We start from the raw sequence: 27,874 nt of genomic DNA, 5'->3' as shown, positions 1-27,874 counted from the left end.
GCATAGAGTTGCTTATAGTAATCTTTCATGATCTTTTGTATTTCTGCAGTGTCAGTTGTTACTTCTCCTTTTTCATTTCTAATTCTATTGATTTGAGTCTTCTCCCTTTTTTTCTTGATGAGTCTGGCTAATGGTTTATCAATTTTGTTTATCTTCTCAAAGAACCAGCTTTTAGTTTTATTGATCTTTGCTATCTTTTCCTTCATTTCTTTTTCATTTATTTCTGATCTGATTTTTATGATTTCTTTCCTTCTGCTAACTTTGGGATGTTTTTGTTCTTCTTTCTCTAATTGCTTTAGGTGCAAGGTTAGGTTGTTTATTTGTGATGTTTCCTGTTTCTTAAGGTGGGATTGTATTGCTATAAACTTCCCTCTTAGAACTGCTTTTGCTGCATCCCATAGGTTTTGGGTCGTCGTGTCTCCATTGTCATTTGTTTCTAGGTATTTTTTAATTTCCTCTTTGATTTCTTCAGTGATCACTTCGTTATTAAGTAGTGTATTGTTTAGCCTCCATGTGTTTGTATTTTTTACAGCTCTTTTCCTGTAATTGATATCTAGTCTCATAGCATTGTGGTCGGAAAAGATACTTGATACAATTTCAATTTTCTTAAATTTACCAAGGCTTGATTTGTGACCCAAGATATGATCTATCCTGGAGAATGTTCCATGAGCACTTGAGAAAAATGTGTATTCTGTTGTTTTTGGATGGAATGTCCTATAAATATCAATTAAGTCCATCTTGTTTAATGTATCATTTAAAGCTTGTGTTTCCTTATTTATTTTCATTGGTGAAAGTGGGGTGTTAAAGTCCCCTACTATGAGTGTGTTACTGTCGATTTCTCCTTTTATGGCTGTTAGTATTTGCCTTATGTATTGAGGTGCTCCTATGTTGGGTGCATAAATATTTACAATTGTTATATCTTCTTCTTGGATGGATCCCTTGATCATTATGTAGTGTCCTTCTTTGTCTCTTCTAGTAGTCTTTATTTTAAAGTCTATTTTGTCTGATATGAGAATTGCTACTCCAGCTTTCTTTTGGTTTCCATTTGCATGGAATATCTTTTTCCATCCCTTTACTTTCAGTCTGTATGTGTCTCTAGGTCTGAAGTGGGTCTCTTGTAGACAGCATATATATGGGTCTTGTTTTTGTATCCATTCAGCCAATCTGTATCTTTTGGTGGGAGCATTTAGTCCATTTACATTTAAGGTAATTATCGATATGTATGTTCCTATTCCCATTTTCTTAATTGTTTTGGGTTCGTTATTGTAAGTCTTTTCCTTCTGTTGTGTTTCTTGCCTAGAGAAGTTCCTTTAGCATTTGTTGTAAAGCTGGTTTGGTGGTGCTGAACTCTCTCAGCTTTTGCTTGTCTGTAAATGTTTTAATTTCTCCATCAAATCTGAATGAGATCCTTGCTGGGTAGAGTAATCTTGGTTGCAGGTTTTTCTCCTTCATCACTTTAATTATGTCCTGCCACTCCCTTCTGGCTTGTAGAGTTTCTGCTGAGAGATCAGCTGTTATCCTGATGGGGATTCCCTTGTGTGTTACTTGTTGTTTTTGCCTTGCTGCTTTTAATATGATTTCTTTGTGTTTAATTTTTGACAGTTTGATTAATATGTGTCTTGGCGTATTTCTCCTTGGATTTATTCTGTATGGGACTCTCTGTGCCTCCTGGACTTGATTAACTATTTCCTTTCCCATATTAGGGAAGTTTTCAACTATAATCTCTTCAAATATTTTCTCAGTCCCTTTCTTTTTCTCTTCTTCTTCTGGAACCCCTATAATTCGAATGTTGGTGCGTTTAATGTTGTCCCAGAGGTCTCTGAGACTGTCCTCTGTTCTTTTCATTCTTTTTTCTTTATTTTGCTCTGCAGCAGTTATTTCCACTATTTTATCTTCCACCTCACTTATCCGTTCTTCTGCCTCAGTTATTCTGCTATTGATCCCATCTAGAGTATTTTTTATTTCATGTATTGTGTTTTTAATCGATGCTTGATTCATCTTTAGTTCTTCTAGGTCCTTGTTAACTGTTTCTTGCATTTTGTCTATTCTATTTCCAAGATTTTGGATCTGGGAAATAGAATCTTGGATCATCTTTACCATCATTATTCTGAATTCTTTTTCAGGTAGACTGCCTATTACCTCTTCATTTGTTAGGTCTGGTAGGTTTTTATCTTGCTCCTTCTCCTGCTGTGTGTTTTTCTGTCTTCTCATTTTGCTTATGTTACTGTGTTTGGGGTCTCCTTTTTGCAGGCTGCAGGTTCGTAGTTCGCGTTGTTTTTGGTGTCTGTCCCCAGTGGCTAAGGTTGGTTTAGTGGGTTGTGTAGGCTTCCTGGTGGAGGGGACTAGTGCCTGTGTTCTGGTGGATGAAGCTGGATCTTGTCTTTCTGGTGGGCAGGTCCACGTCTGGTGGTGTGTTTTGGGGTGTCTGTGGACTTTTTATGATTTTAGGCCACCTCTCTGCTAATGGGTGGCGTTGTGTTCCTGTCTTGCTAGTTGTTTGGCTTAGGGTGTCCAGCACTGTAGCTTGCTGGTCGTTGAGTGAAGCTGGGTGCTGGTGTTGAGATGGAGATCTCTGGAAGATTTTTGCCGTTTGATATTATGTGGAGCTGGGAGGTCTCTTGTGGACCAGTGTCCTGAAGTTGGCTCTCTCACCTCAGAGGCACAGCACTGACTGCGGGATCCTCAATTTGGGATGATGTGTTGTCTATTCATGTATTCCACAGATGCAGGGTACATCAAGTTGATTGTGGAGCTTTAATCCGCTGCTTCTGAGGCTGTTGGGAGAGGTTTCCCTTTCTCTTCTTTGTTCTCACAGCTCCTGGGTCTCAGCTTTGGATTTGGCCCTGCCTCTGCGTGTAGGTCGCCGGAGGGCATCTGTTCTTCGCTCAGACAGGACAGGGTTAAAGGAGCAGCCTCTTCGGGGACTCTGGCTCACTCAGGCCGGGCGGGAGGGAGGGGCACGGAGTGCGGGGCGAGCCTGCAGCGGCAGAAGTCGGCGTGACGTTGTACCAGCCCGAGGCGCGCCGTGCGTTCTCCCAGGGAAGCCGCCCCTGGATCCCGGGACTCCGGCAGTGGCGGGCTGCACAGGCTCCCGGAAGGGCGGTGTGGGCAGTGACCTGCGCTCGCACACAGGCTTCTTGGCAGCGGCAGCAGCAGCCCCAGCGTCCCACGCCCGTCACTGGGCTCCGCGCTTTCAGTCGCGACTCGTGCCCGTCTGTGGAGCCCCTTCAAGCACTGCTCTTAATCCCCTCTCCTCACGCACCAGGAAACCAAGAGGGAAGAAAAAGTCTCTTGCCTCTTCGGCAGCTCCAGAGTTCTCCCGGACTCCCTCCCGGCTAGCTGTGGCACATTAGCCCCCTTCAGGCTGAGGTCTCGCCGCCAGCCCCAGTCCTCTCCCCGCGCTCTGACCAAAGCCCGAGCCTCAGCTTCCAGCGCTGTGCGCCCCGGCGGGCGAGCAGACAAGCCTCTCGGGCCGGCGAGCGCCGCTCGGCACCGATCCTCTGTGTGGGGATCTCTCCACTTTGCCCTACCCAGGTATGTGGGGAGTTTCTTGCCTTTTGGGAGGTCTGGGGTCTTCTGCCAGCGTTCAGTAGGTGTTCTGTAGGAGTTGTTCCACGTGTAGCTGTATTTCTGGTGTATCCGTGGGGAGGAAGGTGATCTCCGCGTCTTACTCTTCCGCCATCTTACCCGGAAGTCCTAATGGAAAGCTTTTTTAACATCCTTTGATCCACTCCACTTTTTCTTTCCTCAGTGAGAGCAAGAAGGGTGCAGTGATGAGAGGATTTCAAAGCGGAGATATGCTGGTCACTGAAATAGGGCCCAAAGTGACAGTGGCAACAACCACCCAAATGCCACACCCTTTCTTACCCCAGAACCACAGACTTTGGAATCAGTGTTATCTTGAAGGGAAAGTAGGTTCAGAGGTGACCCACCCCCAGACAAAGCATGATGGGGGAACAGAGATCATCTTCTTGGTCAGAGGCATTTCCACTAAAGTTTGGTTAAAAATTGTTTTTACTTGAATTGTTTAAAAAAAAAAACACAGACACACACATATGGTCTGAGGAACAGGCTTTAAAAATTTCTGCCTTAACATAATCTCTGTTGCCGCACCTAGGACACATCCAAAAGACTACTGTATCCAATAACTACCGCAACAACAAATAAAAAAGCTACCATTTCATAGAAAAAGAAAAGTTTTGGATTCAAATTATTTATTTGGTTTAGTTCCAGCCAGTGCTCCCCTCATAAATACGCATCAGTTCTGGGCTCTCTTCTCATTTTGTTTTATGGGGATGGCCCATCTCCTCCTTCCCTAGCTGCTGTTATCATATACATGCTGACAAATTCCTGATATGTTATCTCCAACCCAAACTTCTCCTCTGGGCTCCAGGTTCCTATTTTCAAGGCTCTGCTTGACATTCCAACTTGAATGTTGTAAGGTATGTCAAACACAACGTGTCTGAAACTGAATTTCTGACCTTCATTCTCAAACCTGGATCTTTTCCAGCATCCCAATTTCAGCAAATTGCCCCACCATCTGTCCATCTAAATAAGCTGAAACCTCTGAACTATGCTTGAAAACCCCTTCTGTCTCACCATTAATGACCAGTCTTTTACCTTGTGCTGTCCATTTTGCTTCCTAAATATTTCTAGATCTGTCACTGCTCCATCTCCACGGATACACCTAGTCTTGCCCACCTACTAAACACGACTAAACTGTTTCCAAGAAGACTATTCCCTTCTCGATCATTTCCCACACAGTTCTGGACACATTGTCAACTCACAAGTGAATAATGGGTTGTTCATTTACATGTGGAAACTGTCGATGACAGGTTTTTATATTGCAATACGCATCAAGGCCATGGGAAAAATTAAACCACTCACAGGGTTTTACATTTTGCAGAGAAGCAGAGTGAGAGGAGGGCTGACTCTGCCCTGCTTTAAGCCAGAGCCAGAAAGTGGCTGGATTCTGAGTCTTGTTCTCTTTCCATCACAACACACTCCCTTCATAACGAGCTTCATCTGCTGCCCAGTCCTCAGCTGAGGAGCAGGGAAAGAATATGTAAATACCGTGTTGGAAATGTAACGCACGATGAATTCTAAAATGAATCCTTCACGGCAATCATGAAAAAGCTGGTCTCTAATTCCAGGCAGTGAGCAGGGGTTTCCTGAGGTGGCATAAAACCAGGTAAAGCATCCAGTGCTGCAAGTTGGAAGGCCCTGTCCCGTCTTTGTTCTGCCACAAAACAGGCGTGTGACCTTGAGCAAATCAGGGGCTATCTTGGAGCCTTCCCTGCTTCATTTGCAAAAAGAAGATACCAGTCCCTTATCTGCCCAACTCACAGGGTTATTGTGAGGATTATACTGAATGATGCCTATGAAAGTGTTTTAATTCTCTCATCTGAACTCCTGCAGTACTTTATATGTACGTCTTTTAGGAAATATCTTTTACTTTGTGTGGTATAGTAAAGAGATCACTGGACTAGAAACCTGCATTTAAATCCTGCTTCTAATATTTCCTAGTTGTGTAGCTTCTTAGGCAATGCTTTGTAGACATTCTCAATTGAGCCACACAAGCTCATCTGTAAAATAGAGATTATCATACCTGCCTTATCTGAGGATCAAATGGGCTAATGTTTGTGAAAGTGATAAAGTTCTCTCTAAATATGAATTGGGAAATGCCTGTATTTCACTGATTGTTCACTTCCAATCCACACCATAGTTAGCACGTGGCACTAAATAACAAAAAGTTGAGTGCTTTCAGTGTACCAGGCAAGGAGCAAGTGTTTTAGGCACTTTTTCTTAACTTTGTTTAATATTCATCACAACATTACATATCAGGTACTATTAGTATTCCACAAGTAGAAATGAAGGCACCAGTAGTTGCCCCAAGGCCACAGAGCTAGTAAAATTCTGAGCCAGGATTGCAACCCAGGCCGTTCAATTTCACAGCCCCAAAGCCTTAACCTTGTGAATACACTGAGTCACACTCCAAATGTAATTTCAGATTACTGAACGGAAGGTATAACATTCTATGCACACATAAAAAGTTTGCTACTGTGTTTTATATACAGGAGATAAATGATGCAAATTAACTTTGCCATTGAATCAGAAAAGTATCAGAAAGAAGCCTACAGAAGAAATCCATGTCATAAGTCTGAAACTATCAAGAAAGCTTGGTTCTCTTCTAGATTAATCCACTAACTGCTGGAAACAAGCAGGTATAGGGATTGAGAACACCTGTTTTGGAGTCAGGCCTGCATTCAATCCTGGTTCTAGCTCTTGCTAGCTATATAACAGAGGTGTAAACCTCTTTAAGCCTCATCTGGACAACGTTTTGCTGTAAGGATGAAATAAGATAATTTACATAAGATGTTTAGCCTGGTACCTGGCAGTGAGTGCTCAATAAATGCTTGCTCTCATTATGGAAGCTCACTCTGTGGCCTTAGGGATGCAAATGACCCCTTCCCTTGGCATCAATCTCTAGATGTTTAAGTAGCAGGAAGTTGGGCTATGATTCCGAAGATCACTTTCCATTCTAACGATTTTTAGGTACTGGTAGGAGATAGCTGGATATCTGCGAAGCAATTGAGTCTCTGTGAATTCTGGCTTTCAGGTTCTAGAATTTATGCTGTCCTCTGACTTATGAAATGAAAGCTCCTGAGGGGCTGATTAAAAAATGTTAACTGTGGCACTTGCATTATTGACACCATTAACCAGTCAGATAGATTAATGATAATCTGAGCTAGAGTACTTTGCCTGACAAAGCCATTGCAAATCTGAGGCACATGTTAAATCCACTACCTTTTAAAAAGCTATTGTGTTAAGGGGCTAAATAAACCTATATGAGCAAACAAGCATCACAGCTAAGCGCTCAGAGACATATGGCATATATTTGTTCTAGTTGAGAGCCAGAGATCAGAAAATGAACAAAGATATTGGGATCAAATTTCAAAATCAACTTTTTGTTTCTCCACTTAAAAGTTTTTATTGAATTGCAGTCAGCTTTTCATCCTCCTCAGTAACACAATTTGCTTTACTGGTTGAGGAAAAATCTATTAAGAATATCACATTTGTCTCTCTGCCACTTATATCAGTTCCAATCAGTAAACATCTATAGAAGTCAGGAGACTAGACACTTGGATATGGAATTATAAATAAGATCTAGTCTCAATCACTGGGGAGAGAAACACACATGTACTCAAACTAACACAAAACCAGATACAAGGTGCCACACGCTACAATAGTGATGTAATCAAAGTGAAAGGGGAGGATAAAGGAGAAATTGATGACTTCTGACCTGGAGGACCATGTAGAGTTTCACATGGTGATTGACATTTCAGTTGGAGCTTCAATTCAACAACTCTTCTGTGAGTGTTTACTCTGGGTTAGGTATTGCTCTAGGTGCTGAGAATAGCTCAATGAATAAAAGTGATAAAACTATCCTTGCCCACATAATGCTTACATTCTGGTGGCGAGAAAGGGGATTCAGGAAACAATAAGTAAAATGTAATAACGCAGTGGTGAAAAATAAGAATAAAAAAGGACACTGGGAATGCTAGCAGTCAGGTAAAACCTCCAAGAGACAGTACCATTTCTGCAAAGACTTAATGCAAGTTAGAGAACGATCCATGTGGATGTCTGAGGGAAGGAACATTCTAGACAGACTGAAGACCTAGTACAAAGGTCTTGAGGGAGAAGGATTCTTGGTATATATAGGAAATACAGAGAAGCCAGGGAGACCGGAGAGGAGTGAGCAAGTAAGAAAACAGTGAACACAGGAAGGGATGAAGTTGGGGAGGTGAAAAGGGGCCAGATCAGGAAGGATTTCTGATTATTCTCTGAATGAGACAGGAAGTCATTGGAGGGTTTTGAAGATGAGAATGGACACAATCTAACTTGTGTTAACTCCAGGTTAACTCCAGCTGGTACGGTAAGGATAGACCTTGAGACGTTAGAGCAATAGTTCACATGAGACCTGATCGTAGTAAAAAAGAGGTAAGAAGTGGTAGGATTCCGTCTATGTTTTATTTTCATTGATTTATTCGACTTCTTTTTTATGATGGAAAATTTTGAGCAGTACAAAATTAGACAGAATGATAGGATGAACCACTTTATTCCCATCACTCAGCTCAAATAAATCACGAAAGCCAGTCTTTTCGTATTATTTTGTAGCAAATATCAGGTATCCTATTGCATCAAGGATTCAGGAGATATGTTGACAGTACTGCCAAGATTTGATGATGGATTTGATATAGAGTGTGAGAAAAAGAGAGGACCGGGCTTCCCTGGTGGCACAGTGGTTGACAGTCTGCCTGCCGATGCAGGGGACACGGATTCGTGCCCCGGACTGGGAAGATCCCACATGCCGCGGAGCGGCTGGGCCCGTGAGCCATGGCCACTGAGCCTGCGTGTCCGGAGCCTGTGGTCCGCAATGGGAAGAGGCCACAGCAGTGAAAGGCCCGCGTACCGCAAAAAAAAAAAAAAAAAAAAAAAAAAAAGAGAGGACCTAACAATGACTCCAAGGACTTTGGCCTGAGTAATGAGAAATATGCAGATTACACTGAGATGGAGGAACCTCTGGAATGATAAAGTTTTGGAAAGGGTTTGAGGCTGAAGGAAAATGGGTATTTAGTTTTGTTTTTAAGTTTTAGATGCTCATGATACATCAAAGTTGAGAAACCAAGCAGGAATTTGGATATATGTTTCAGAATTGCAGGTAAAACGTCAGGGCCAGATATACAAATCTGGAAGACATCAACACAGTGACAGAATATAAAGTCACAAACTGGATGATGCAAGATTTCCAAAGCCTGAGTCCTAGGGCAATTCAGAACAGGTCAGGGAGATTAGGAGTAAAAGAGCCTAAAATGAGTGGCCAGAGGGAGTGGAATAGAACCAGGAGAATGTACGTAATAGAATCCAAGGGAAGAGTGTGTTTCATGAAAGGGAAGGTGAACGAATGTGACAAAATTTGCTAACTATCCAAGTAATGAGAGGACCAGGAATTGACTATTGGCTTTAGCAACACGGATGTCACCTGGTAAACCTCGATAAGAACAGTTTCAGTGAAATACTAGGGACAGAATCATAACTGGAATATGAGGTAAGGTATTGGAGTGAAGTCAGACAACTCAAGGTATGTTGCTATAAAAGGGAATAGAATGAAGTGATAGGAAGAGAGAAATGGGATTGAGACGGATGATTTGTTGAGATGGGAAATGCAAATACATGCTTGTCTGCTGACGGGCATGATACCCCGAGGTGGGAAACAACGATGACGAGGAGAAACACTGGGCTGAAGCTTTGTTCTTTGGTTTTCAAGAAAGGATGGGATCTAGTGCATAAGTGAATGTTTGGCCCTGTTAAGAGCATGGGCAGTTCTTTTATAGCACTCTGAGGAAAGACAGATTATATGCTTAAAGACCCACTTAGGTAAGCTGGTACAACTTTTATTGTGATTGATACTATTTTCCAGGAGATTAGAAGCAAGGTCAATTAAGAGTGAGGGAAAGAGGGAAGGGGTTGGAGATTTGAGAAGAGAGGAAAAGGTAGGAAATATCATTAGGATCGTGTGTGAGAGAGGCTGACTGCTATGTGCAATGCAACCCCCAGCACCATGAAGAGGTAACTTCAGATAAGTAGTTATGAATGTCAAGACTAGTCAGCAAAGCTACATATTTTCTTCCAGGTATATTCAGCTACAAGAGTGCAAGAAAAGGTAGGTAGAAAATTACATTTACTTGAGTTGATTTTGGCCAAGAAGTTAATATTAAATGAGACAGTAGCAAGCAAAACACTGCTGTATGTCAGTCTTTATAATCATTGGCCATGGGGTTTTAGCTGTTTAACAAATGGAGGAAAACATGAAGGATGAGGGACAATGGAAATGCCATAGAATCAATGAATTGTAGGTCCCCATGGAATCAGAGTCTTAAACGGAAGGTAGGGAAATGAGAGACTGAGATGAAAGTATGAGGTTTGAAATCGAGATCATGGAGAGGCTGCAGAGATTGGTGTTGACAAGGACCATGGTATGACCACAGGAATGACTATCCCAGAGGGTATGGAGGAAGGATCCATGGGCTTGAAAGGTAAGGAAGATATCAATAGATGAGTAAAGGATAAAATGGTTTTATTAGCAGGGAACAGTGAGCAGCTTTGAAAATAAATGGTTCATATAAAAAAATGGAAATCCATTGTTGTTAGTTATTACTGTAACCACCATTACCTTTGGGCCTTATTTTCAGCCTCTCTTCCATATTGTCTTTGAGCTCACACTATTCTGAGACCCTCTGCTTTTGTGCAGTGACTGCCTTTGTGCAGTAAAGCAGTGATGCTTTACTTGAATTCTTTCAATTAGTTCTCACAGCAATTCTGACAGGTAGCATTCATCTTCCCTTTGTCCACCACAGCAGAGAGATGTTCTTCCTGGTTTTTACATAATTAAATACACAAAACTCACATGTCTGATAAAATAGTAGTACCATTTCCAAACCCAGCCACTTGGACTTAAGTGGTATATATATATATATATATATATATATATATATATATATATATAATTTTTTTGGTAGGCGGGCCTCTCACTGTTGTGGCCTCTCCCGTTGCGGAGCACAGGCTCCGGACGCACAGGCTCAGTGGCCATGGTTCATGGGCCCAGCCGATCCGCGGCATGTGGGATCTTCTCAGACCGGGGCACAAACCCGTGTCCCCTGCATCTGCAGGCGGACTCCCAACCACTGCGCCACCAGGGAAGCCCAAGTGGTATATTTTTAATCCTCATAGGTTATAGGAATCACACTCTACCTATATATAGATTGGAGATAGACTTCCATTCAAGGGAGTTTGGTAGTTATTGTGTGCATGTCTTTACACAGAAATTTTATCACATTTAAAGTTGAAACACTTTCACATTTTTAAGCAGTGAAGTCAGTGATCCAAACTGTAGTTCAAAAAGATAGCTCGAGGAACTTCCCTGGTGGTCCAGTGGTAAAGAATCCGCCTTCCAATGCAGGGGACATGGGTTCGATCCCTGGTCAGGGAACTAGGATTCCACATGCTGCAGGGCAACTAACTAAGCCCACGCACCACAACTACTGAGCTCGCACACCTCAACTAGAGAGTCCGCGTGCTGCAACTAAGACCCGACGCAGCCAAAAATAAATTAAATAAATAATAATTGTTTTCAAAAAGGGGACTTAAAAAAAAAAAAAGATAGCTCGAGACAGTGAGGAGGATGGATTAGAGGGTGAGAAGCTATTGTCAGAGATCAGGTAAATGATGGTGGAGATGACAGAATACAGGGGCCATGGCTGAGCCATGGCCAAGGTAGATCTGCCAGGACCTGATGACTAATGGCAGTGCTAAGATTCAGGGAGGAATAAAATATGACCTGGGGTTTGCTGCTTGGTCAACAGGATGGAAGGTACTAACATAAACCAAGAAATGTAAAGAAAAAGATATTTAAGGAGGAGACAGTGAGTATGGTTTTGGGCAGGGTGAATTTAAGGTGCCTCCAGGAACTCCATGTGGATACATGAAGACAAGGGGGCAAGAATTCTTACCTGTTTTCACAGCTGCATGCAAAGATCTTACGAGACTTCTCATAAGGACACAAGAGTTAAACAGTGGCAGAGATTCCACTAAAACAAATGCCTGCTTCTTCAGGTAATGAATGATCTTAGGGAACATATGTATATTTCTTTCCTTTCATTTTAAAGGCAGGTCAAATTGTAAAAGAAAATAGAAACTTAAAGATATACTTTGCTGCTGTGAACTGGAAAGAAAAGCATTTTGAGATGCAGCATGAGAGAAGTTGCAATGTGCCATCCGATCATCACACTGCAGCATTTTGAGCTAAATATCACTCCAGCCAGCCCAAACTGTACTGTGCCTTTCAAATCCTGAAGGGTTCCTCCAGGTCATTATGTGTTTAAAGCACTCACAGGTTTGAGAGACTAGAAGCCTCACACTTGAATCCTGGCTCTCCCCCGCTCCCCGTCCCCATTGTTCTCAAAGGCACTGGAAGGCTTGTGACAGCCATTCCATCTAGTCTCTTCTTCTCCAGAAGAATGAAGAGTGATGGTCAGGATCAGTGTGAGCTCAGCCTTGTCAACAACTAGGTCCCACCAGATTTGTCCTTTCTCTGTGTCTCTCTCTCTCCTTCACTCTCTCCCTTTCTTTCTCCTTCTCCCTCTCTACTTCCCCCATGCCATCATTATCACCCCCACCAAATATTCCATATATGGAGATGCATAAAACAGGTCATATTTCCTTTGGCTGGAAAACTTTACAGAAAATGAATGCTGTCCTCATTCAAGGATGAAAGAAGGGGACTTCCCTGGTGGCGCAGTGGTTAAGAATCTGCTTGCCAATGCAAGAGACATGGGTTCAAGCCCTGGTCTGGGAAGGTCCCACATGTGCGGAGCAACTAAGCCCGTGCACCACAACTACTGAACCTGTGCTCTAGAGCCTGTGAGCCATAACTACTGAGCCCGACTGCTGCAACTACTGAGGCCCACACGCCTAGAGCCCATGCTCCACAAGAGAAGCCACTGCAATGAGAACCCTGCACACTGCAATAAAGAGTAGCCCCTGCTCGCTGCAAGTAGAGAAAGCCCACACGCAGCAACAAAGACCCAACACAGCCAAAAATAAATAATAAAATAAAATAAAATAAAATAAATAATATTAAAATAAAGAAAGGATGAAAGAAGAAGCTGCCACATCCCAGGAACCCCTGTGTACCACTGGATGTCCACTTTAGACTGGTTGTATATAAGAGGAGGTTTAAAATGGAAGAAAATATGTGAAATTTGGAACTCAGCCAAGTCAACAGACAGCTATTTTGTAAAGATCCTAGTTGCCCTATCAAAGTCCTCATCTACTGAAGAACATAATGATGCTGTTCCCTCCCCATGTGAGAGGCATAGGTAGGTCTGCTGAGTACATTTGAAAATAGGTGTTCTTCTCTACATAATCTTGGGATTTAGCAATATATTGTTTCTCTAAAGCAAATTCAGCTTTTACATGCTGATCTCTTTTATCACCCTTAATTGGCAATATAAAAAAAAACCCAAAAGTTGATGAGGAGAGAAACTTGCAAAATGCTTAAAAAATAGAATGGGAAGGTCCATTAAGAAAGCTTCCTAGCTTTCTGATTCCTTCTAAGTGAGATGTTTACAGAGTGGCTTTATGCTTTAATCTTAAATAAAAATTTCCAAACATTGAACATGCTTATATTCAAATATACTAGTTCAAATGCCAATAATTAACAATATATAATAATGATACCAATCACATGAGCATTTGATAAATATTACAAAATTCCATTTCAAGCAGTGTGGCAAACTAGATAGTATGTGAAAAACCCTTCTGTTACAGCACACCTAAAATGCTGACAAAATTATTCAAAATCTCTTTTATTAAAAAAAAATTATCCAGGAATTTTCTGGCAGCAAAGTAAGAGAATTATCATAGTGGGAAAGCTGACTTGCGGTGCCGGTGTTTAACTGAGAGTATTTGCCTCTCGAGAAGTCTAGAGCTAGTAGCTTTAGAAACTAACAGGAGAAGAGAACAGGAAACAAATCTGCAGGTAAAGTTGGGTATAACGTCTGACAGCATACAGCCAGGATCCTGCATACAGCCAGGATCCTGAAACACCAAACTTCAGTGGGTGAACTGAAAGTGAAATTAGCCTCATGAGAGAATTGGTGAATACATGCCAGTCTCAGTCTTAGCTTAGTTGGAACAACAACAAAAACATCTCTAAAAATTGCTTACCACAAGTCTGCATTTACTTATTTAAGTTGATATGTTAAAAATGGCAGAGAAACAAATGTTATCACACTTAATGGATTTTCTGATAACTAATAAAATATCAGTATGAGACCTGTATGGACCAAATATACTTTAGCGAAAATTTGGTTTAATGTGGTCTCGTTTTGGTAAAGGAAATCCTCCCCTGAGAATGTACTTTAAACCTTGGCCTCAAAAATTCCCTCAGATAAATTTCTAAGGACTAGATTTAACAATCAAGAATCACTCAAACATGGGAAGAAGTAAGCCCCCATGAGGAAGAGTCAGCAGAAACACAAAGACTGCAGATATGAGAGTGATCAAATAGAGGATATAAAATAAGTGTAATACATTTAATTAAATGGGGGTGTCATACAATTTATTCTTATAGATTGGAACTAACCAATATCTATCATAGACTTACAAATCAAACTTCAAAGCCTTAAAACTGTGAAACATCTTAAAGAAAAAATGATGAGAAAAACCCCCCAAAACAAGAAACAACAGTAGATTGTAATCTTGAAACGAGACGCATACAGTTCACTTTTACCTAGACAATAATGATATTAAGAACTTTTAGCAAATACTAGATACTCTTAAATGACCTTTGTAAATGCAATCTAATTTAATCCTAACGAAAACCTTCAAGGTAAGTACTATTGTTTCCTCTTTATTAAAGGGTGAAGTAAGGTTTAGAGAAGTTCTGTCATTTTCTTGAGATCACATGATGTCAGTGACAGAGCTGAGACTGCACCCTGCCACACTGGTTCTCCCGCACTTGGTTCTATCAATACACAGCCCAATTCTGTTCTCTGCTTACCACTTGGAAACTCAAGGAAATTTAAAAAACAAACAAAAAAACCTGATATCATATATTTACATGCTTGTCTTTTTTTCAAGGAAGTTTTCTATAAATGATTGAATTTGATTCTGTACACAATCCTGCCTTAAAAAAGCCCCACACAGGCAACAGAGACATGTTATCTCCACTGAGTAATAAGTGAAGGGCACAGAGGAGAGATTTCCCACAGTCTCCGAAGTTCCTGCTCAAGACCTCCTGCTGCCATCACACCACAATCTACATTTAAAGACCTGGTGGATTAGGCTGAATTTCACTGGTAGTACCTACCTGTTGTCACCTTCTCTGGAGTAAAAAACCGTGAAGGTTTGAATGTTCCCTTTTGCTTCTGCGGGTGGGCGCCAGCTGAGACGGACAAACCGACTGGAAACCAGGACAGGGACCACGTCTCTGGGAGCAGAAGGGAGGATGCTGGAGCTCAGGATAGCTAAGGAGGAAGGAGAGGAGGCTGTCAGAGGTGTTGGGACATGGGTAAGAAATGCACAGGAAGGCAAAGAAGACCCATTAGCAAACACAGAATGGTACCTTCCCATAGATTCTAAAGGAAGGAACAAAAGAGAAAGAAAAGAAACAGTAAGTGGAATCAAAGGTATTAGAGTGTATATGTTAATCCCAAACTCCTAATTTATCCCTCCTCCACCCCTACTATACATAAAATAGATAACCAACAAGGACCTACTGTATAGCATGCAGAACTATACTCAATATTTTGTAATAATCTATATGAGAAAAGAATCTGAAAAAGAATATATATATATATATATATATATATATATATATATATATATATATATATATATATCTGAATCAGTTTGCTGTTCACCTGAAACTAATACAACATTGTAAACCAACTATACTTCAATTAAAAAAAAAATGGGGACTTCCCTGGTGGTGTAGTGGATAAGAATCTGCCTGCCAATGCAGGGGACACGGGTTTGATCCCTGGTCCGGGAAGATCCCGGATACCGCAGAGCAACTAAACCCGTGTGCCACAACTACTGAGCCTGTGCTCTAGAGCCTGCGAGCCACAACTACTGAGCCCGCATGCTGCAATTACTGAAGCCCACCCACCTAGAGCCCATGGTCCGCAACAAGAGAAGCCACCGCAATGAGAGGCCCGTGCACCGCAACGAAGAGTAGCCCCCGCTCACCACAACGAGAGAAAGCCCACATGCAGCAATGAAGACCCAACACAGCCAAAAATAAATAAATAAATTTAAAAAATCTTTAAAAAAAAATCTGTCAAAGTAGCACGACTCTAAAGACATTCATATAAAACATCGGCTAGGGTATAGAACCTTCATGCTATCAGCCGAAGTTTGTAAGAGTACAATCTTTTTTAGAAGTCAATTTGGCAAAATACTTTAAAATGAAAAGTATTCATACCATTTGACCAAACATTCTCATGCCTGTAAATGTATCTCTTCAAAAATAGCAAATACCCCCTTTATCAATGAATCCAGGTTAAAATCACAGATAGCATGTTTTCTCAAAAATGTAATACCTATACATCTCACCACTCTAAAGAAAATGGGATCCTTTCAATTTTTTTTTTTTAACAAAAGATTTTTTAAAAACAAAATGTGAACAATGATGGCTTGGAAAAATCTTTTGAGAATTTTCAAGAAGTTAGATAAGTTTTCAAAGAACAGCAAAGAACTTTCAGATACTTTTCCGCCAAGAGCACTCTGCTTATACATGGTACCACATCAAAAATGAGTTGGTTTCTCCACCCATTCAGGGGCTGCCAACAAGGAGGGTGATGGGGGTCCACACAGATACTTTTTGCTCCAAGCTTCCAAAGTATCTTCTCACAGAGCTAGTCTGGACTCGGTTTATCAGACAAAGCTCAGGAGAGAATTAATCATGGACTCCTTACCTCAATTTCAACAGTCGTTATATGAAAAGGAAGGGACACGTTTTTAACAAAGGAATGGCTTCTTACTTTATACAAGAGAAATCATTTTGTTCTTACTAATCCTTCATGCTTCCTCTCAACGGTAACTTGTCATCACATAAGGTCTCAATAAAGAACCAATCAGGACTTCTTTTCTTTGCTCTTGGATGCCTAATCTCCAGTCTGGCCCTAATCTCCCGGGCCCATTACTGTTGTCATGGTTACAGCTTCTTCATCTACTGTCATGGAGAAGAAGAGGCGAATTTGCCACAGTATAACATAGTTTTTTGGTTTTTCTTTTAAAAAGATTTTTTCATAGCAACATCCGGAAAAGGAGGTGATTTCTCAAGATAATGTAAATCCAAAGAACAGATAGTTTTGAAACTCAAAACCAATAATAATAACATTTTTGTGATGTCATTGCAACATCATTGATAACAATTACAATATTGGGTTAATTTTTCTGTAAAGCTACATTCCCTCTAGATACCAGAGACGCTTTCTTTCTGTTGGATTTTTAATACACAGTGTTTATGGACATTAATTTTTCTCTTAGCTTATTAACAATGCCTGACCTCCAATCCCTGTGAAACATATGACAGATGATAAGACATATTCATAAAAACACAAAAATATTTAATTTGCATTAAACATCATACAACCAACCCTGTTACTCCCCATGTCTATTTTTATTTTATAGAACTAAAATGCTATAGTTCTATTTTTATTTTATAGAACTAAAATACTATAAATGTAGCCACCAGATCAGTCAGATGCTTTATTTATTGCATCTTTTTATTAGCTGGCAGATTTGATAAAAATAAAATATAAATAGAGAACATTAGTGAAATGATAGGATCATCTAACTGTGCTAAGGCCAAACATCTATGTCTTTTCCTTTTGGACTTTTTTCTTGTTGTTATTCCTTTGACACCAAACTCTAGCTTTTAATTGTCTAAATGGAGAAGTAGATAACATTTAAATTGTAGTTTGGAGTTTTTATAGTTCACAAAGTAACTTCACAAGCTTACCGAAAAAAGCTTGGCTGTATATGGTTGAAAATGACAAAGACTAACATTTTTTTTCTAAAGTTCCACATTATTTTCAAAATTCAAAGAATCATGGCTTTTGAGCTAGTGTACTATGAATTTTAATAAATCTAAGAAATGTGGACTAAAAAAATAGTGATTTGTCAATTTTGGTTAGTATGAGAGCAATGAATGAACTGTACCATATCTCATTAAACCTAAATATTTACATGAAAAAACTTACTGGATTAGTATCTAAAAACAAATAACCATTATTTATTGAATGTCTATAATCTCCTATGGTTATTCTTGAAGTGAAGAATTATTTTTAAACCATGAATTTTGTCTTGGGAGAGCCTGGAAGTAATTTGAAGACATAAGGTATATGCATGTAAGACAATTACAAAGTTTGAGACAGTCTCTTACTTACAAATGTGTTCCATTCTAAGTGTTTTGGCAGGATGGTTGTTTAGAAATCAGAACACACTTTCTCACTAAACCATTTCTATTCTGTTCCCAGAAACCTATTTAATTCATCATTTTATAAACTATCTATAGTAAGAGTGCTATGGAGTTGGATCATACATGTATGCATTTTCTTTGGTAAATCAATGCATGTAACCAATAATTAATCCATTCAATATTCATGGATGGATGAGGACATGTAAGTCAAGGTGTGAAGGCCTGTTTCAATCCATTTCCCAGTTCCAGGGAGGAAGGCCAGCTCGGGAATTCTCCCTGCCCCTGCTTCACCCTCAAGGACCTATCTCCTCCCACCTCCAACATGGCTCCTCCCATCCCAGTCTACTGTCTCAGTTGTCTTGGGCAGCGTTAAGCCTGATAAAGGATCCAGTTGAAGGTCTCTGGGGTTGGGAAGCTAGCCTTGAGGAGTTTTGAAAGGCTTCAGTTGCAGGCCTGGTTCCTTGCTACCTCTCAGCTCTCCAAGCTGAACTTGCTGGGTTCCATGAGAACCTCATGCTTTTACCTCTGCTACTTCTGTGTGCTGAACCTGAGCTGGATGGAATTCCTCCCTCCAACTACTTTGCTGCTCTGACCTGGGCTTCTTGAGTTCAGCCTAGGAGTTACCTCACTGATCCCCATCCTGGCTTAGGTGCCTCTGCTAAGCTTTCACACCAGAAGAATAAGCATCCCCTCAGGACACATCCTACACTGCACTGTTGTGGTCTAGTCACTTTTTTTGTATCCTATCCCAAAGGATATGCTTGGTAAGAGTAGGTACCAAGTCTAAACCGTTCACCACAGTTTACTCCCGAAATCTAGTGCACTGTATTTAGTCACATCTTAGGCATCCAATGTATTCTTGCAGTTGTTAGCTAAATGAAAGGCTTTGCAAACTTGTGAAATGATGACGTTTAGACTTTGATTAGAAAATTTCATTTTGCCACCATGAAAAATGGGTATTTGAGATTAGGTACTGGAAGAGGACTGAGCTATCACTGCAAGCTGGTTATGCTAATCATTATTACCCTGCTAATAAATTACAAAGTGGAGTGAAACACTGAACTCAGAGGGCGGTTTCCAGGGAATGCAGGTTAGTGGTAAGAATACTTCATTTTGGATCAAATAGGGGAAAATGTTTCCGAAATCCAACTATGTAACAAACAATGTAAAACATGCATTCATATAGAAATGTTTCTAAGAGCAATAACACTTTCATTAAGAAGCAGAAAAGAAGCCTGGAAAACTGGTTTGGCCTGACCTGTGCAGCCCTGACCTGGGGATCTGTTATAAGAAGTCTGATGCTTATCTCAGGACCACACAGCAAAGAGAATTGCCAGGCTAAGGTAGTATGCTAAGAAAAATTACCTATGGCCACACAAAGAGATAAGAAGGAAAACAAATTCTGGAAAGTATTATCATTTTAGCAGAGATAACTACATCTCTCAGAGTTTACAGTCTTTTCAAAAGACAAAATGAGAAGAAAAAATAATATCTGGAGAACTGGTCAACCATCACACGTGTGAATGAATGTGTTTACAATCTGTACATTGTATATATGTAAACACATATGTTGTATGCTTTTAATGCTTTCTTTATTTTCACTTTATTTAGGGAAATACCTTTTAAAGAGTTTATCCAAAATGGAGCAAGAGTCACAAGCAGTTTGTGGAGGTGGTTAATCCATCAGTTATGTAAACAAATGGTTTTGACTAGAAAACTGCAATTAAATAGACATGATGTTGGATCCCTGCTCCGACACTCTGTGACTATGGGACTTGAGAAGTTATTTAGCTTCTTTGAAGATTATTTTCCATGTTTAAAAACTGATCCAAAATCTTTAACATGCAGGGTTGAGTGATGACGAGAGATGGACTTTAAGCGCTGCTCACACTCCCTAGTGTATGATCTGTACTCAGTAAGTGGTATTTTTTTTTTTTTTTTTTTTTTTTTTTATGGTACGCGGGCCTCCCACTGTTGTGGCCTCTCCCGTTGCGGAGCACAGGCTCCGGACGCGCAGGCTCAGCGGCCATGGCTCACGGGCCCAGCCGCTCCGCGGCATGTGGGATCCTCCCAGACCGGGGCACGAACCCGTATCCCCTGCATCGGCAGGCGGACTCTCAACCACTGCACCACCAGGGAAGCCCAGTAAATGGTATTTTTTATTGCTCTATCTTTAGATCCAGTGAGCAAAAAGTCTGTTTTTGCTGGCCCAATATCAAATTGTCAGGCTGGAACTCTAGACACCCTACTGGAAAGGCTTTAAGAAGGATTTGGGCTCTGATAGGTCAAGTGAGCTGGGGATAAGAGTGCTTCCTATATCCAAGGCCAGGACTTGGTCCCCTCCATCTCTGTGCCTATTTCCCTTAACAGGTAGCAGAGAAAATTTCATCTTTTGTTTTCACTTTTTATCATCGCACATGTCTCCTCCTACAAGAGTTTACTTCATTTCAGGTCTTCTTTCCTTCTCTGTACTTTCCTACTAATCACTGTAGCCTTTCCATCTGTCACTATTCCAGGGCTTTACGAGGCCATCTTTGATCATCTCTCCCACCAATGTCTCTCCCTGGCATGTTTCACCAACTGCAGGAGAGCTACACTTCTATCCAATTCCCAGCTCCCTTTTCTTCCATCCTTTCCCTTGAGTTTATGTCACTGAATTCCTAAGCATTGTTTATCCCTTCTCCATGCCCAGGGACCCCCAAAGTGCCATTTCAATCATTCCCCTGTCACCAGAGCGTCCTCTAGGGATAAAGACTGACAAGTGACACCTCCCCCCTCCCATCTCTCATGTGCCTTTATGATCATTCACCTCAACCCAACCATATGGTGCTTTGTCCTGACTGCCATGCAATTCTCTTCTCCAGCCATGGAGAACATCTAAAGAACACAAATCAGATACCTCTAAAGCCACAAATCAACATGGCAGGCTTTAAGAAGCAGTGCTTTTCCATGCAATTTCCTTTGGTAATAAGACACTACCAATGTAAAATAGCTGACAGTCTGTGTTGTTAAGGAAAAAAAAGAATTGACTCAGTGCTAGAGCATTTTAATTTCTTTTGTTGTTGTTGTTAAGTAACTGAATTCTTCCAGTAAGAAATTCAAGAAAAAGTAAGTTGAAGATAATTGCAAATTATGTAAGAAGAACTAAAGGTTTAAGCTACTCTCTTTAGTAGCATAGGTACTTTTAACAACTGCTTTTACTGTTTCAGAATAACAAGTGACAAAAGAAAAAAAAAACCTCCAATTTGATGATTCAATGAGTTCTACTAATGGCAAACTTCCAACTCGGTCCATGGGATTTAAAATTTATTTATTTTATTTATTTATTTTTGGCTCTGTTGGGTCTTTGTAGTTGCACACGGGCTTTCTCTAGTTGCAGTGAGCAGGGGCTACTCTTCGTTGCGGTGTGTGGGCTTCTCCTTGCAGTGGCTTCCCATTGCGGAGCACGGGCTCTAGGTGCACGGGCTTCAGTAGTTGTGGCGCATGGGCTCAGTAGTTGTGGCTCGCAGGCTCTAGAGCACAGGCTCAGTAGTTGTGGTGCATGGGCTTAGTTGCTCCATGGCATGTGGGATCTTTCTGGACCAGGGCTCAAACCCATGTCCCCTGCATTGGCAGGTGGATTCTTAACCACTGAGCCACCAGGGAAGCCCCAGTCCATGGGATTTAAAATAGATTTCTAAATTATTTATTTAAGGGTACTGTGTAAGTATAGCTGTGGAAATGCTCATTGCCAGGATGGGCTGCTTTCAATGTTCTGAAGTGTCTTTGAGAGTCATAATTTCAGACTGACAGGTTTGCCAATGCCATGTCTCCTACGGACAGGATGAGAATGAGTGTGAGGAGACTGAAGGCTGGGGGCACTGGCAAGATGTGGAGGTTTATTGAGCATCTGTGTGCCGTACACTTGACTCTAACCCCTAGCTATTCACCCTTGAATTTTATAGCTACCAAAACAAATTAAAAGGAAATAAAAATAAAATGAATAAAGGAGGATATAAAGCAAAGATAAATTATTACTTATTTCAATTAAGTTTATACAAGCAGAACATTATATCACTGCTATAAAGCCACCATAAAACAACGGGGAGCAGAGAATGTGTATGAATGATGTTTCCTTAGATCCCTGTTTCTTTTTGAATGTGTCCTTCTAAGCCTATATACAGCTGAGAGAGACAGACAGACCAATTCTATTACAGTCCCCTCTCTGGGAAGTAAGATGGTGAGCATGGAGAATTTGCAACCACAGCTGAGTGCTTACTCATGTAAGCTCATCTTTTCTCTTTTTTAATATACTGCAGTGAGGAAAATGATAGTAAAACTGTAAACCATAAAAGAGGCGTATTGGCCTGAACCCAGCATTCATTCTTCAAATCTATTAAGTAGGCGAGCAAAAGGAATAACTACCAGAGATGATTGATTAAGTAATAAAAACACATTAGATAATCTTAAATTGTGGATGTGCATCAAATGCCAGTATTCTCCTTGGTCACTCTAAATAGAACAATATTAATTCCTACAGAAAAGATGGATCTTTTAAAAAGTCTTGTTAGATTTTTTTTTAATCATTCAATATGTTGATTTGCCTAAAGACCCATATCAATTTGAATTATGGTGGGTAAAATTATCCAATAATTCAAAATATAACATAAGGCATGTGAAATTCTGAAATATAAGATACAGGTGTTCATCCACCATAACAGAGTTATGTATTTTAAGTTTGACTCCTGGTTGCTACTCTAGCTAAAGCAAAATATGTGCTTGGCCTGTGTTCACATGTTCATCAGCATCAAGTAAGAGGTATGATGGATGACATATTTTTTTCTGAAGTAAAGTAAGAATCCTGGGATTGCAATTAGGAGACAGCCTGTTTTCTCCATGAGTTAGTAGCTGGGCAATTAGTTTCTAGGGTGCAGATGGGTTAAGCCCTAAGGTTGCTACTACTAAGGTTTTATCATGTTAGGAAGCAACAATAACTTCCATCTCTGTCTCTTCTTTTTTCTACTTTTTTATTTCTCTCTTTTTTCCCTTTTTTCTTTTGAAAGTGACTCATCCAAACCTGAGACAGAATTTGGAACCCAATGGCAGCCTAACTATCTAGTTCAGGGGTGAGAGTTGGGTTTAAAGAAAACATGATATGGAAAAAGTTTGGAATAAGAGTCACTATTGATTATGGGAGGCTCAAAACAGTGGAATTCTGTGCCAGGGTCACTACTGATTACATGACCTCATTATAATGGCTTCTGTCTCTGAATTTTTCCCAGTGTCAAAATGTTGCGTGAACATCCCTCTTCTTCAATAAGACCATGAAGACACAAAATATAGCAGATGATGCACATAAAGTACTGTGAGTTCAGTTAAAGACAGCCTAAAAATAAAGAGGAAAACAAACGGCACCAGCCCCTGCTGTGACTATTTTACCACCTTAATAAACATGAGCATTTTCTACATTAAGCTAAAACATAGACTGTCCTGCACAGGAAGGCTCAATAATCTTAGGAATGAAATTTACACTAGAAAGATCTATAAATCTCTACCTCAAGAGGCAGATCTGAGAGTGAGAGTCTAAGGGCTTACTGGAGTCAAACAGGGCACACTGACTTACTCTCTGTGTGATACTGGATGAGATGCTAAAAGTTTCTGTGCACTACTGCAAAGAGAGTCAGAAAGAAGAATAGGCCAGAATACCAGAATAGAGTGTCCAGAAATAAATGTAAAAAGAAAAAAAACATCGGAAAGCTGCTCAAGAAAAAACAGAGGGGAATACATTCTGCTATTCAAGTGGGGAGGCAGTTCTCAGAATATGACAAAAATAGAACCCATGAAGAAAAATCTTGATAAATATGACTGTATTGAAACCAAAACTTTTGTATGGAAAAGCATAATAAATGACATTGAAATATGAATTAGAAACTGGGACAATATTTTGAATAATATTAAAAAGGACTGACTTGCCTACTATGCAAATAGCTGTCACAAATCAATTTACTAACCAAGAAGCCAATAAGTAAGAGAGTTAGAAAAGATGGGGAAGTAGTATCAGTATATAACTTTTATTTCAATATATTTGAAAATTCCAAGACCTCAAATAGCTAAAGCAATTTGAGAAAGGAATATGGAGCTGGAGAAATCAGGCTCCCTGACTTCAGACTATACTACATAGCTACAGTAATCAAGACAGTATGGTACTGGCACAAAAACAGAAATATAGGTCAAAGGAATAGGATAGAAAGCCCAGAGACAACCCATGCACATATGGTCACCTTATCTTTGATAAAGGACATAAGACTATACAATGGAGAAAAGATAGCCTCTTCAGGAAGTGGTGCTGCAAAAATTGGACAGCTACAAGTAAAAGAATGAAATTTTTAGAACGCTCCCTAATACCATACACAAAAATAAACTCAAAATGGATTAAAGACCTAAATGTGAGGCCAGGCACTATAAAACTCTTAGAGGAAAACATAGGCAGAACGCTCTATGACATAAATCACAGCAAGATTCTTTTTGACCCAGCTCCTAGAGAAATGGAAATAAAAAATATATAAACAAAAGGGACCTAATGAAACTTCAAAGCTTTTGCACAGCAAAGGAAACAAGACAAAAAGACAACTCTCAGAACGGGACAAAATATTTGCAAACAAAGCAACTGACAAAGGATTAATCTCCAAAGTATACAAGCAGTTCATGCAGCTCAATATCAAAAAAACAAATAACCCAATCCAAAAATGAGCAGAAGACCTAAAAAGACATTTCTCCAAAGAAGATATACAGATTTCCAACAAACACATGAAAGGATGCTCAACATCACCAATCATTAGAGAAATGCAAATCAAAACTATAATGAGGTATCACCTCACACAAGTCAAAATGGCCATCATCAAAAAAACTTACAAACAATAAATGCTGGAGAGGGTGTGGAGAAAAGGGAATCGTCTTGCACTGTTGGTGGGAATGTAAATTGATACAGCCACTATGGAGAACAGTATGGAGGTTCCTTAAAAAACTAAAAATAGAACTACCATATGACCCAGCAATCCCACTACTGGGCATATACCCTGAGAAAACCATATTTCACAAAGAGTCATGTAAACCAATGTTCACTGAAGCTCTATTTACAATAGCCAGGACATGGAAGCAACCTACGTGTCCATCGACAGATGAGTGGATAAAGAAGATGGGGTACATATATACAATGGAATATTACTCAGCCATAAAAAGAAACAAAATTGAGTTATTTGTAGTGAGGTGGATTGACCTAGAGTCTGTCATACAGAGTGAAGTAAGTCACAAATAGAAAAACAAATACCGTATGCTAACACATATATATGGAATCTAAAAAAGAAAAAACAAGGTTCTACCTAGGGGAAGGACAGGAATAAAGACTCAGACATAGAGAATGGACTTGAGGACATGGGGGTGGGGAAGGGTAAGCTGGGACAAAGTGAGAGAGTGACATGGACATATATACACTACCAAATGTAAAATAGATAGCTAGTGGGAAGCAGCCACATAGCACAGGGAGATCAGCTCAGTGCTTTGTGACCACCTAGAGGGGTGGAATACGGAGGGTGGGTGGGAGATGCAAGAGGGAGGAGAAATGGGGATATATGTATATGCATAGCTGATTCACTTTGTTATAAAGTGAAACTAACACACCATTGTAAAGCAATTATACTCCAATAAAGAAGTTAAAAAAAAGAAAGAAAAATCCTATTAATCTTATTATCTCCTCCACAAAGCAACTATTTTGTTTTTATTTTTTTAATTTTTATTGAAGTATAGTTAATTTACAATGCTGTTTTACTTTCAGGTGTACAGTGAAGTGATTCAGTTATATATATATATGTGTGTGTGTGTGTGTGTGTGTGTGTGTGTATGTATATATATTCTTTTTCATTATAGGTTATTACAAGATATCAAATATAGTTCTCTGTGCTATACAGTAAGTCCCTGTTGTTTATTTTACTCCTAGCAATTATTAATTCCACCAGAAATAATTATTTCAATATAATGGATGTCATCATGAAAATACAAAGTACTCTAGCCTTCACCTTCAAGAACGCAAAAACTCATTAAGCTTCAAATGAGAAGGAAACCATCAATCTCACACTTTTGGTTATTTAAAGCTAAGAGTAAATGATATATTATATTCACAAGTAAATATTTTGACAGGGGAAAAAAATTACTTGTACATAGTTTAGAGCTCCATGCCACACTTACTGAGACATTTCTAAATTACGAACATGTAGTATGGAATTCTGTAGCTATTTTGTAATAAGAATGAAGAGGTGGTTATGAAAGTTCCCTCCATACTATAGTTGTGTCAGGACAGAGATTAAACCTACTTAAGTATGACGAGAAAATAAAACAAACCAAAACCAAGATGAAATAGAGGGGAATATGTCTTCTTTCCTCCCTGCAACACTGCTATGTCATAATTCAAATATGTAAATTCTCTCTTCTGGGGTCTAATTCTCTTGGGTAAAGACAAGAGATGGGAAATTTGGGTACTGTAAATGTTTTATTATTTAATTCTCTCTGAGCAATCATTTTGTGTTCTCAGAAGAGGAGGTACCCTGGCCCAGATAAAAGCACAAGGTTATACTTCCTACTACAATAATTCTCTAGGTGTTAGAGATTTAACAGAGAATGTGATATAATTTTGCCAGATCTGAGTCACAGAGGTTATGCTAAACATTAAAAAGAGAGGCAGAGAGGCAAAAGTGAGCTAAATTTACTAACATACTTCCAAAGAAAAGAGTATGCAAAGGAAAAATGCAAACTTCATGGTAAAACCCTGGCAAACTTACTTATTACGTAAGTTATCATACCCAGTGATGTCATGTAGCTATCCCATAGCCCTGATATGTGATAAAACTGTATTTCACTTCTATGGTATTCTTTCAAAACCCATAACCCCAATCTAAATCATGAGGAAAGCTTCAAACAAACCAAGATCTGGAGATAGTGTACAGGATAACTAGCTAGTATCATTCAAGACAGTTAAGGTAAACAGCAACAAACAAGGAAACTGTTATAGAAAAAGGAGACTGGGGAAACATGACAACTAAATGTACATGGTATACTGGACTGGCTCTTGAGACAGAAAAATAACATTAATGGAAAAGCTAACAAAATCCACACAAACTCTAGGCACAAGCCTCTTAGACAGCCTCATCCACCAGAGGGCAGACAGCAGAAGCAAGAAGAACTACAATCCTGCAGCCTGTGGAACAAAAATCACATTCACAGAAAGACAGACAAGATGAAAAGGCAGAAGGCTATGTACCAGATGAAGGAACAAGATAAAACCCCAGAAAAACAACTAAGTGAAGTGAATATAGGCAACATTCCAGAAAAAGAATTCAGAATAATGATAGTGAAGATGATCCAGGGCCTCAGAAAAAGAATGGAGGCAAAGATCGAGAAGATGCAAGAAATGTTTAACAAAGACCTAAAAGAATTGGAGAACAAACAGAGATGAACAATACAGTAACTGAGCTGAAAAATACACTACAAGTAATCAATAGCAGAATAACTGAGGCAGAAGAACGGATAAGTAACCTGGAAGACAGAATGGTGGAATTTACTGCTGCAGAACAGAGTAAACAAAAAAGAATGAAAAGAAATGAAGACAGCCTAAGAGACACCTAGGACAACATTAAACACAACAACATTCACATTATAGGGGTCCCAGAAGGTGAAGAGAGAGAGAAAGGACCAGAGAAAATATTTGAAGAGATTATAGTCGAAAACTTCCCTAACATGGGAAAGGAAATAGACACCCAAGTCCAGAAAGCACAGCAAGTCCCATACAGGATAAAC

At 39.9% G+C, this 27,874-nt stretch overlaps 1 protein-coding gene across 1 annotated transcript in view; it reads right to left on the bottom strand.

The window, feature by feature from the left end:
• The window catches only part of DCC (DCC netrin 1 receptor), a gene marked incomplete at its 5' end in the record, with an annotated part of 1,182,001 nt that overhangs the window by 379,326 nt on the left and 774,801 nt on the right, over window positions 1-27,874 (bottom strand). Inside the window, one exon of the mRNA XM_081253253.1 lies at window positions 14,933-15,089. Within this exon, the coding sequence (XP_081109379.1) occupies window positions 14,933-15,089 (157 nt within the window). The remainder of the gene's footprint in view (window positions 1-14,932; window positions 15,090-27,874) is intronic.

This window comes from Mesoplodon bidens (genome assembly GCF_964165515.1).
Source record: "Mesoplodon bidens genome assembly, chromosome: 13".
NCBI classification, from domain to species: Eukaryota; Metazoa; Chordata; class Mammalia; order Artiodactyla; family Ziphiidae; genus Mesoplodon; species Mesoplodon bidens.
This window is presented reverse-complemented; position numbering and strand designations above follow the sequence as displayed.